Source organism: Narcine bancroftii, chromosome 6, assembly GCF_036971445.1.
Source record: "Narcine bancroftii isolate sNarBan1 chromosome 6, sNarBan1.hap1, whole genome shotgun sequence".
NCBI lineage: Eukaryota > Metazoa > Chordata > Chondrichthyes > Torpediniformes > Narcinidae > Narcine > Narcine bancroftii.
The window spans coordinates 96,771,674-96,784,403 of NC_091474.1; the positions used below are offsets into that span (position 1 = coordinate 96,771,674).

The 12,730-nt window shown below is 50.5% G+C and overlaps 1 protein-coding gene across 1 annotated transcript in view; it reads left to right on the forward strand.

Annotated features, from left to right (window-relative positions):
- LOC138736383 (tolloid-like protein 2) overlaps window positions 1-12,730 on the forward strand; it is a 106,709-nt gene that overhangs the window by 79,361 nt on the left and 14,618 nt on the right. The window contains exons 12-16 of the mRNA XM_069885841.1: window positions 1,611-1,806; window positions 9,091-9,216; window positions 10,862-11,022; window positions 11,449-11,629; window positions 12,141-12,266. Coding sequence (XP_069741942.1) covers window positions 1,611-1,806; window positions 9,091-9,216; window positions 10,862-11,022; window positions 11,449-11,629; window positions 12,141-12,266 — 790 coding nt within the window. The remainder of the gene's footprint in view (window positions 1-1,610; window positions 1,807-9,090; window positions 9,217-10,861; window positions 11,023-11,448; window positions 11,630-12,140; window positions 12,267-12,730) is intronic.

Genomic DNA, 12,730 nt, shown 5'->3' on the forward strand with positions numbered 1-12,730 from the left:
AGCATTGGCTGGTCAGCAGGAAGCAGAGAGTGGGAATAAAGGGATCCTATTCCGGTTGGCTACCAGATACCAGTGGTGTTTCGCAGGGGTCAGTGTTGTTAATAAATGCTTTGGGTTATGGAATAGATGTCTTTGTGGCTAAATTTGCAGATGATACCAAAATAGGGTGGGTGGTGCTGAGGATACGGAGAGACTTGGATGGATTAGGGGAACAGGCAAAGAGGTGGCAGATGTTGGGAAGTGTACGGTCATGCACTTTGGTGGAAAAAAATAGATGGGCAGACTATTATTTAAATGAGGAGAAAATTCAAATTCCAAGGTGCAAAGGGAGCCCTCGTGCAGGACACCCTGAAGAGACTCCAGGTTGAGTGGGTGGTGAAGAAGGCAAATGTAGTGTTGTCATTCATAGGATACAAGAGCAGGGATGTAATGTTGAGACTCTACAGGGCTCTGATGAGACCTCACTTGGAGGACTGTGTACAGTTTTGGGTGCTTTATTTAAGAAAAGACCCGCTGGCATTAGAGAGGGTTCAGAGAAAATTTACTAGAATTATACCAAGAATGAAAGGGTTAGTATATGAGGAACAATTATCGGCTCTTCGACTGTACTCGTGGAGTACGGAAGGATGAGGCGGGACGCCATAGAGATATTTCAAATGTTGAAAGACCTGGACAGAGTAGATGCGGCCAGGTTGTTTCCCATGGTTGGGGAGTCTTGGACAAGTGGGTACAACTTCAGGATAGAAGGGACATTAATTTAAAACAGAAAAAAATTTCTTCAGTCAGAGGATCGTGAGTCTGTGGAAGTGAGGTCGTTGGGTGTATTTAAGGCAGAGATTGACAGGTATTTGATTAGTCGGGGCATCAAGGATTACGGAGAAAAGGCCAGGGAGTGGGGCTGAGTGGGAGGGTTGATCAGCTCATTATGAGAATGGTGGAGCAGGACTCCATGGTTGAAAAGACTTACTTCTGCTCCTATATCTTGTGATCTTGGTCACCGTGTGCCTGATTCAACAATCTACTGGTGCCTCCCTGCCTGTCCCTCGTTACACTGGCCATCTGCATTCTCAGCCTTAATGAAGGGTTCCAGCCTGAAGCATGGACCAAGGATACTGCTCGACCCACTGAATCCCTCCATGAATACTGAGCGAATGAACCTTCCTGACGAACCTCCCATAGGCTGTGGAATGGGGAGGGCATCCTCGACACTGCCATGGTGGGGGTATTCTCGACACTACCATAGTTCAGAGTGGTGGGTTCTCTACACTGCTGTGAAGTGAGGGACTTTGAACGTAAGCACCCTGTAAGGACCCGTGACTGAGACATACCCATGACCAAGACCAACCCAGAACTGACCCTTGTCTGGGAGGGGTCAGGAGGGTCTGGAATTCCTCAGCTTGTTGCTGAACACAGGAGGTCCCTGAACCAGAGGGTTAGGGTATTCATCTTCCTGTTGGAGTTGATCCAGCCCAGGCCAGCGGTGTTGGCCATCGGTCTCAGGGGTATGTGGAGGGAACCTGGGCTGCAGTGTTGGTGACCGCCAACACTGCAGCCCATATCACCTCCACACTAGGATTCATGGCCACCTCTCCGATCTCTGCGTTTTCCAGGTGGAACGCCACGATACCTGTGCCTACGACTACCTGGAGATCCGTGATGGTGACAGCCCTGCTGCTCCTCTGATTGGCCGCTTCTGCGGTTACAACAAGCCCAATGACATCAGGTCCAGTTCCAACAAGCTCTGGGTGAGGTTTATGTCAGATGCGTCGATCAACAAGGCTGGATTTGCTGCCCATTTCTTCAAGGGTGGGTTTGATTCTTGACGTGTTCACCCGTTGCCTTTGTCAGTGAGAAGCTCAGACAGTGGTCTGCCACCAGTGTTTGTTCCTCACTGCTCGAAATGTGTGACTCCGGAGAGATTGAGGGGTAGCTCAATTCAAAAGGGGGTAGGGTCCCAAATTAGTTAAAATGCTTGGTCTGCTCTTTGAAACATTATAACATTAGAGAAACATTATAATCATTTTTTAATGTACAGAGTCTATATTTATTCCCCCCCCACCACCCTCGTACAACTGAAAGTACCATCAATTATATCAATAACAAAACAAAAATCACCCCATAAATCCCCTCCTCCCAGATTATCTTTACACTCCCCCGGCACCAATAACCAAGCTACTGGTGCCAATCCCACCCCCCCCCCCCCCACCGCCATTATGTGCCCAGTACACCCATCTACCATTTGCATGTCCCTCCCTTTCCTTGAGCTCCCCATACTCATTCTTCCTTCTAATACACATTCATCTTTAAACATTAACTATGAAAACCCTGTATATGGCTTGGTCTGCTGTTCCACGCAAAGTGTCACTGCCCTCCAGGACAGCGATGCAACTTCCAGTGAGGGCTGCTCATCTCATAAACATCTGACGGCTTCTTCATCGTACTTTCCAAACTCTAGGGTTAAATGTTCACACTTCTTACCCCCCACCCCCCCACCCCACCAATGTTAACAAGGCCTCACTTGGAGTACAGTGTTGGGCTCCTTATTTAAGGAAGGATGTGCTGGCGTTGGAGAGGGTGCAGAGAAGATTCACACGAATGAAGGGATTCGCATGTGAGGAACATTTGACGGCTCTTGGACTACTTATTAGAGTTCAGAAAAATGATGGGGGACCTCAGAGAAGCATTTTGAACGTTGAAAGGCCTGGATGTAGATGTGGCGAAGTTGTTTCCCATGGAAGGGGAGTCGAGGACAAGAGGGCACAACTTCAGGATTTAAAACAGAGACACGGAGGAGTTTCTGTTGCCAAGGAGTGGTGAACCTCTGGAATTTGCTACCATGGGCAGCTGTGGAGGCCAAGTGATGGGTATATCTCAAGCAGAGATTGATACGTATCTGCATAGCCAGGGAATCAAAGATTATGCAGAGAAGGCCGGGCAGTGGGGTGGAGTGAAAGATAGATCAGCTCATGGTGGACTGAACTCAATGGGCCAAATGGCCTACTTCTGCTCCTATAATTTATGGTTTATGGTCTTCAACTATCTTATATTCTTGATTAAGATTCTTTTTATATATTCCAGATTTTTAGATAAGATTAAATGAAATTGCCTGCTGCCTGACGTAAGGCAGGCAGAGTCACCGTGAGCATTTCCCCTTACAATATGAGAGAAAGAGAAGCAAAAGAGTCTCTTCAGAGACACTGAGTGTCCGTGAATTTGCCTCCAGTTGCTCCCACAGCCTCTGCAGCCGCACAGACCCCTGTACTACTCATCAGCCATCCGAGCTCCAGGTCCAAACCTCCAAAACAATCAGGAAGCCTTCAGCTCCCACCGGGAGCTCTTCTTGCCCTCTTGAATCTTGGGTCCAATTCCTGGCTCCCGTGAGCCCGCAGCCTGTGTAGGGCCCTCAGCCGCTGAGCCTCTCGCTTTCTGCTGCTGTGATCCCCATCCTGTAGGGTCATCTCCCAAGTTGCTTTTTCTCAACAGGGGGTATTCTCCCCTTTTCCCCAGAGTCTGCAACCCCTCGTGGTATGCTGCTGAGGACAGGCGCTACCATCTTGGGCCCCAGACCTCGCAGCTGCAGGATTTAATAAAATCACTGTTACCTCCTTTTAAAAGCCTGTGAAGAGTCATCAGACCAGCCTGTTGGGCCCTGCTCTCCACTCTCCCTGGGTCTGAACCAGTGGCAGCACCGCTGACAATATTTTACTGTTCCTGTTGATCCGTTGTTTTTAAAAATTCTTTTAGTTGACAGTAAGAACACTGTGAAATAGAGAACATTGGCCATTGAGGACTCTCCTTAAGATATGACCCATCTATCCTTTTGTGTCCTGATTTCCGAGATAACTGGAGATCTCTGGCTCCCTGAATGCACTCAGTAACTGAATGTGTGCAGAAGTCCAAAGATTCATGCCTTCTGAATGAAGGAATGTCTAATTTCAGTTCTACAGGATGTGTTTCATTCCTGCAATTCCATTTTACTGCAGTAAAAGCCAGCATATCATTTGCCTTCCTACCTGCTCCTGTACGTTAGCCCACACCAAAGAATGAGCTCCTTTATAGTCATAGTTCCACAGACTCTTCTATCACTTGTTTCATACTCTCACCACCTTCTGTGTGGACAAAGTTGCTCTTCAGGTCACTTTTAAATCTTTTCCCCTCTTTGTTTTTTAAAAAAAAATTAGACCATAAAATCCATGTCATTGGGGCAGAAATCGACCATTCAGCCTATCGAGTCCACGCTCCCATTCAATCATGAGCTGATCCATTCCTCCACTCAGCCCCACTGCCCGGCCTTCTCCCCATAACCTTTGCCCTGGCTAATTAAGAACCTATCAATCTCTGCCTTAAATAGCCCCCAGTGACCTGGCCTCCACAACCACCTGGCACAAATTCCACAGAATTACCCCAGTATGGCTGAAGAAATTCCTCTGTTCTAAGCGGACACCCTGAAGTTGTTCCCTCTTGTTCTGGACTCTCCCACCATGAGAAACACCTTTCTATGTCTACTCTGTCCATGCCTTTCAACATTCAAAATGCTTCAATGAGATCCCCCCATTCTCCGAAATTCTACTGTGTGGAGGCCAGGAGCTGCCAAACACTCCTTTCATTCGCAGAATCATCTGAGGGAACTTCCTCTGAACCCTCTCCAATGTCAAAACTGCTCACAAAACTCCAGGTGAGGCCTCGTCAGCGCCTTTGAACGTCAGCACCTTTCATGAATGTGGAACATGCTGTGCGCAAAGTGAATGGCTTTATGTTGTCTGCACCATCCCCCATGCTCTCACCTGGAACCTGCAACCTCACTGTTTATTCAGTCCCTCGGCCTTTCTCTCCTCTCAAGCTATATTTTATGGAATCTTTATAAAAAGGTAACAGAAGTTTGAAAAGGCCATTCAGCCCCTCAATCTAGCTCCCCCAATTACCATCACCAAGGCAGTGTTGATGCAGTGGGCAGACATCCCTGACTCCTGACCAACTTTGATAAGGATGATCTTTAATTTACAAATACAATAGGCCTTTCCGGCTCACAAGCCTGCGCCTACCAACCCCATATGTTTTGAAGGGTGGGTGGAAACCAGAGGAAACCTACCAGACACGGGGAGAAGGTACAAACTCCTTACAGACACAGTCAGTGAGCAGGAGAACGCCCCACCATTCAACACCATCGTGGCTGATCATGTGACTGACTGCAATCCTCTGTCCTGCTTTGTCTCCACACCCCTTGACTTCTCCAGCCACACGGGCCACATCCAACTCTTTCTGACGACCCGGCCTCAATAATGTTCTGTGGTTGGGTGTTCCACAGTTCACAACTCATTGAGTGAAGAAGTTTCTCCTTGTCTCAGTCCAAAATGGCTTTCCCCCTTTCTCCTTAGATGGTGACCCTTGTTCTGGGATTCCCCAACCTCTATTGACGAATTTCACTGGGAGCAGAGCTTGAATAGGGCTAAACGAATTATTGAGAACCCTTTCCATCCAGCACACAGTATCTTTAACCCACTACCATCGAGAGGGAGGTAAAAGAGCATCAAAATCAGGACTGCCATGCTGAGAAATGGCTTTGTTCAACAGGCTGTGAGATCGATGAATGATCTCTGATAAATGAAATAAGTTGAATTACTTCAAAATATTTCTATGCATATCTTTCTGCATACATGTGATATTATGTGTGTGCACTTTGGCTTGGAGACCACAGGCTGACAGGTCGTTACAGGTGGGAGTGCCGAAGAGAGAAAAGTCAACAAGTGATGGGGAGAGGATGCAGTGTAGGTCGTGTTTAATGAATCTTGTAGAGTTTTTCGAGGAGGTTACTAAGAATGTAGATAAAGGAAAGGCTGTGGATGTTGTCTACATGAACTTTAGTAAAGCCTTTTGCAAGGTCCCACATGGGAGGTTGGTTCAGACACTAGGTATCCATGGAGAGATTGTAAAATGGATTTGAAATTGGCTGTGTGGGAGAAAACAGTGGATGGTTGCTTCTCAGACTGGAGGCCTGTGATTAGTGGTGGGCCTCAGGGATCTGTGCTGGGACCATTGTTGTTTGTTGTCTATATCAATGATTGGGATGATAATGTGGTGAATTGGACCAGCAAGTTTGCAGATGACACAAAGATAGGAGGCGTTGTGGAACAGCGAGGAAGATTTTCGAAGCTTGCAGAGGGATCCGGACCAACTGGGAGAAAGGGCCAAAAAATGGCAGTTTAATGCAGGCAAGTGTGAGGTGTGGCATTTTGGAAGGGCAAACTGAGGTAGGATATACACAATAAGTGGTCGGGCACTGAGGAGTGTGGAGGAACAAAAAGGTGATGTCGCAGGTGGACAAGGTTGTAAAGAAAGCTTTGGCATCTGAGCTTTTGTAAATCAAAGTATTGAGTATAGGAGTTGGGAAGAATATCAATAAGATTGAAAGCGTGCAGAGATTTACTAGGATGTTGCCAAGTCTTCAGGAGTTGAGTTGCAGGGAAAGATTAAACAGGTTAGGAGTTTATTCCTTGGAGTGAAGAAGAATGAAGGGAGATTTGATAGAGGTTTACCAGATTGTTCCACTTAGACTGGGGGAGATAAATACAAGAGGTCATAGTTTTAAGCTAAAAGGGGAAAGGTTTAAGGGGAACATTAGGGGAAAGTTCTTCACTCAGAGGGTGGTGGGAGTGTGGAATGAGCTGCCATCAGATGTGGTGAATGTGGGCTCAGTCGTGAGTTTTAAGAATAAATTGGATAGATACATGGATGGGAGAGGCCTGGAAGGTTATGGAATGAGAACAGGTCAATGGGACTGGTGGAATAATGGTTGGCTGTGTGAAAAGGTTTGAAAACTACTGTTTAATCATACCTAATTAACTCACTATGTGCACAGTTTCATATCTCCAAAGGAAATGGGCCAATGACAATTTTTCTCAAGCAGAATATCTCAGTAACAATTGGGTCTAGAGCAGTGATTCCCAACCTTCCCTTCCCACTCACATCCCACCTTAAGCAATCTCTTACTAATCACAGAGCACCAATGGCATAGGGATTACTTAAAGTGGTGTGTAAGTGGAAAGAAAAAGGTTGAGAACTATTGGTCTACAGACTTCCTTCCTCCATTGGTTGCTGAGCTGAGAGCACCCACATCTCTGTCCATGGCCTTGCGCACTGCCAAACCGAGGCTGCCCATAAATTGGAGCACCAACACCTCATATTCCATCTGGCCACTCTCCAACTGGACGGCATTAACATCAACCTCCAATTTTTGTTAAATCTCTCCCCGGTCTCTCTCTCTCCCTAACCCTCTGTCTCCTTCCTTCGAGCTCAACCATCCCTTTCCCTTCCCTCCCCTATCAGAGATCTATGCCCTCCTCAATCACTTCTCAACTTCTTTCTCTTCTACCCTCCCACCTGTGTCCATCTATGACCTGTTAGCCTGTCCTCCTCCCCCGGGACCCATTCCACAAGATACAGGAGCAGAAACAGGCCATTCAGCCCATCGAGTCTGTACCACCACTCAACCATGGATTGATCCATTTTTCCACACTGCCCGGCCTTCTCCCCATAACCTTTGGAATCCTGGCTAATCACGAACCGATCAACCTCTGCCTTAAGTACACCCAAAGACCCAGCCTCCCCTTTTGATTCAGGCGCCAGCCTGTTTTTGTTTATACCTGATGAAGGAGCCAGGCCCAGATATTGGTTCCTGTGTGGAGGTTGTGTGACCTGCTGAGTTTCTCCAGCATGTTTGTGTATTGATGCTGTGGCCAGGGCTGTGTCCAGTGTCAGGGCAGCATCCGGAGGGAGGGCAACAGGTGAGTGTTGTGGGGGTGTCTGGGGAGAGGGCAGCAGGTGAGTGCTGTGAGAGGTCCCGGGAGAGGGCGACAGGTGAGGGAAGTGGGTGGTCCTGGGGAGGGCTGCAGGTGAGTGCTCTGAGGGGTCTGAAGGAGGGTAACAGGTGAGTGCTGTGAGGACCTGTGGGAGGGTGACAGGTGAGTGCTGCAGGGGGTCCAGGGGAGGGTTATAGGTGAGGTGTCCGGGGGAGGGCAGCAAGTGAGTGCAGTGAGAAGTATGGGGGAGGCCAGCAAGTGAGTGCTGTGAGGGATCCAGGGGTAGGGCAGCTGGTGAGTGCTGTGTGAGGCCCCTGGGGGAGGGCTGCAGGTGAGTGCTGTGAGTGGTCTGGGGGAAGGTGACAGGTGAGTGCTGCGGGAGGTCCGGGGGAGGGTGACAGGTGAGTGCTGTGGGGGGTCCGGGGGAAGGGCTGCAGGTGAGTGCTCTGAGGGGTCTGAAGGAGGGTAACAGGTGAGTGCTGTGAGGACCTGTGGGAGGGTGACAGTTGAGTGCTGCAGGGGGTCCAGGGGAGGGTTATAGGTGAGGTGTCCGAGGGAGGGCAGCAAGTGAGTGCAGTGAGAAGTATGGGGGAGGCCAGCAAGTGAGTGCTGTGAGGGATCCAGGGGTAGGGCAGCTGGTGGGAGGCCCCTGGGGGAGGGCTGCAGGTGAGTGCTGTGAGTGGTCTGGGGGAGGGTGACAGGTGAGTGCTGCGGGAGGTCCGGGGGAGGGTGACAGGTGAGTGTTGTGGGGGGTCCGGGGGAAGGGCTGCAGGTGAGTGCTCTGAGGGGTCTGAAGGAGGGTAACAGGTGAGTGCTGTGAGGACCTGTGGGAGGGTGACAGGTGAGTGCTGCAGGGGGTCCAGGGGAGGGTTATAGGTGAGGTGTCCGGGGGAGGGCAGCAAGTGAGTGCAGTGAGAAGTATGGGGGAGGCCAGCAAGTGAGTGCTGTGAGGGATCCAGGGGTAGGGCAGCTGGTGAGTGCTGTGTGAGGCCCCTGGGGGAGGGCTGCAGGTGAGTGCTGTGAGTGGTCTGGGGGAGGGTGACAGGTGAGTGCTGCGGGAGGTCCAGGGGAGGGTGACAGGTGAGTGCTGTGGGGGGTCCGGGAGAAGGGCTGCAGGTGAGTGCTGTGTTGAGTCCGGGGGAAGGGCCGCAGGTGAGTGCTGTGAGTGGTCTGGGGGAGAGTGACAGGTGAGTGCTGCGGGAGGTCCGGGGGAGGGTGACAGGTGAGTGCTGTGGGGGGTCTGGGGGGAAGGTGACAGGTGAGTGCTGACTGACCCTGCTGCCTTCTGTTACAGAGGAGGATGAGTGCGAGCAGCGGGAGCGCGGGGGCTGTGAGCAGCGGTGCATCAACACGCTGGGCAGCTACAGGTGTGCCTGCGTTCCAGGCTATGAGTTGGCGGTGGACCTCAGGAGCTGCGAAGGTGAGAGCTCCATGCCCTGGAGCCCGCTCCCCCACCAGTGTGCCATCCCAAACACAGGAGCACCTCACAACCTCCCCCCCCCACCCCCAATCCTGGTGGGATGCAGTGCAGCCGAGGGGGTCTGCCACCGTCAAATGCATTTGATACACAAACTGGATTTTCACGCAAGACCAGGCCGACCTGGTCGCGAGCACAGTGTGGGCCTGACTCCTTGCTTGTTTTGATGATAGTGTTGTTCAGAAGGCTTATAGTGTGTTGGCTTCATTCACTGCGGGATCAAATGCAGCTACACGAGACTTCACTTGGAGTATTGGCTCAGTTCTGGTCGCCTCACTACAGAAAAGATGTGGGTGCTCTGGGGAAGATGTACAAAGATGTTGCCCGGATTGGGGAGCATGCTTTATGAGGCAAGGTTCGTCTTTTCTACTTAGAGTGACAGAGGATGAGGAGTTCCCTTGGAGAGGATGATGGGTCATGTGGGTGGCCAGAGGCTTTTACCCAGAGCTGAAATGGTGAATGAAGGTACCTGGGTGTAAGTAAAAGAGCAAGTTTTTCTCACAGAGGGGGAGAGGGCATGGAATGTGCTGCCAGCAATGGTGGTAGAGGCAGGGACAGTAAGATATCAGATTTATTGTCAGAGCACATACATGACATCACGCACATCCCTGAGATGTTGACGATATCCGTGACTACATTGACAAGTTGGTCAGCATCGATTTTTAATGTTCGGCCGGGTACTCCAAACCGGGCCGGATGCCTTCCTCCGATTCACTCTCCCGAAGGCAGCCAACACGACATCCTCAGGTACAGACAGGAGAGAATCATCAGGGGGAGGGGGGTGTGTGGAGTGGGGAATCTTCCTTGTTCTTCTGGTCGAATCGGGCATAGAAGGCATCGAGGTCATCAGGGAGTGAAGCTTGTCTCCCTTGTCTGTGTGTTCTGTCTGGCCCTCCCCGTCTCCTATTGCACCGGATTTGTAGCAGGTTTTATGTCATTTAGGCCCCACCACAGCTGTCGTTGTTTCCATTCTTGTCTGGACACTCTATTGTGCCTGAGAGGTGGCTTTTCGCAGGTCATACCTGCTCCTGCTGATATGATCTGGATCTCCGGATGTAAATGCCTGCGATCTGGCTCTCAGCAGGTTCCAGATTTCATTGTTCAACCAGAGCTTCTGGTTGGGGGAAAGCCCTGAGCGATTGGGTGAGGGCACAATCGTACACGGCTGTTTTGATAAAGTCTGGTGGAACCTGCTGAGTCCATGAACACCACCCAATCTGTTGAATCAAGGCAGTTCTGCAATGATTCTTTAGCCACCTTCCGGCTGTCCTGAGCTCTGGTGACTCTTTTTTGGGCGTCTGTATGAAGACAGAAGGAGCACAGCCAGGTGATCAGAATTACCAGGCCTTCCTCATGTAGCAGTGATCATTCTTTTAAGAGGCTATTGGATAGATACATGAAACTGAGAAAAATGGGGGGGTTATGCAGTGGGGAAATTCTTGTTAGATTATGTTATTAGGTTGGCACAACACTGTGGGCCGAAGGGCCTGTACTGTGCTATGTTGTGTGTCCTGGCCCCAACCGGTGGAACTCTGCCTGCTCATGGTTACCTCTCCTGTGTTCTCAACCTTCCTGTCTTGTTACACAGCTGCCTGCGGTGGGTTCCTTACCGCGCTCAATGGCACCGTGACCAGTCCCGGCTGGCCTAAGGAGTATCCAGCCAACAGGAAGTGCGTGTGGCAGCTGGTGGCCCCAGCCCGATACAGGATCTCCCTGCAGTTTGAGGTCTTGGAACTGGAGGGGAACGACGTAGGTGACCAATGAGTGGCGACCGTGGGAGAGCGGGAGACCTGGGGGCGATGGGATCCACTGCAGGGGAGTTCCCCAACCCACTCCATAGGCAGGTGCATTCCTGCCCCTTCGGCCAGAGCCTGGGTTGGGGTGGAGTGGTTTGTGACAGGATCAGGGTGGGAAGGTTGTAAGGGTTGGGGCTCAGGGTAGATGGGGAGCAGGGTGTGGGGAATAGGCAGGGAGTCCAGAGGGAAGGGAAGGAGAAGAAGGGAATACATTTGTATCCCTGGGGCCACGAGTTGAATTGTGTATCACACACACCTCGCACGCCTCACACACAGATATATTACACACACGCATACACATGCTTGCACTGACATGTGCACATACTCACTCCACTCACATACAGTGGATATGAACTGTGATGAGGTGTGCTTTCCCCAGGTGTGTAAGTACGACTACGTGGAGATTTACAGTGGGCTCTCCTCCGGATCCAAGTTACACGGCCGGTTCTGTGGCTTAGTGAAGCCAGACATCATAACGTCACAGTTCAACAGCATGCGGATTGAGTTCAATTCGGACAATACTGTTTCCAAGAAAGGATTTAAAGGGAGGTTCTTCTCAGGTGAGTGGTTCAGAATGAGGGTGGCCTCTAACAGAGTTGATGTTGGGAGCAGTGAAGTGACAGCCAGGAGAATGGGTGTGACAGTCGTTGTGGTTGGAGACATGAATGTGGCAATCCCATTTTCTCCACGGTTCAGTCCTCACGAGCTGTTCACTGGTGGATCCCATTTCATTGGCTGGGTCTCAAGGTCCCATTCATGTTCTAGGAGAGGGAGTTGTGGACTGCAATGAAGGGCTGGCGTCCAAGGATTCCAGCAACTTCCTATGACTTGTTAGTCAGCAAAACATAGCCTCCCTTCTCCCTACCTGTCTGGCCCTCCACCCAGACCTGGATTGTGTCAGTCCAGCCAAGTGTAGGTGGGTAAAGTGAACTTTGCCTCCTCAAGGAGATGCTTCTGTAATGTTTTTGAGTTGTCCTGATGATGTCTTTCTCCATCCCCACCGCGGCTCAGAACATCTCTTCACCGTCAGACCAATGTGTTCATCTGACAGGTTCTTCTCCCCACCCACAGATAAAGATGAGTGTTCAGTGAACAATGGGGGCTGCCAGCACGAGTGTGTGAACACGGTTGGGAGCTACATCTGCCAGTGTCCCAATGGGTTTGCCCTGCATGAGAATGGCCTCGACTGCAAGGAAGGTCAGTGTTCTGGCACCAACCTCTCTCCAACTTGATCATTACTACTGGTGCAGGAACGAGGGACCTTGGGTCTGCTGAATGCTCTTCATGTTGTAGTTGAGGTGTATTTATCAGGAACATACCTCCATCTTCCACCTCGCTCAGCTTGCTGAGGATTGTATGGGCAATTCTTCATGAAAACTTGCATCTTTCTTGTGTAAATACATTCCAGGCTTTTGGGTGAAAAGGTGCAGAGCCAGAGATACTCCCTTGTCATGGGGCTGGTTTATAGGGTAGTAATGGTGATGGGGTTTGTGGAGGAGATTTCCCCATGGGAGTAGAATGTTTGGATGGGGGTTCCAGATCTGTAGGAGGCTGTTGGGTTTGGGAATGCCAAGGAGAGAGAACCATAAGGATGTGAACTGTGAAGGTGTTGGACGGGGTCTGTGGGCACAAGGGAGATAGGTGGGTGGGCTTGCTGCGTG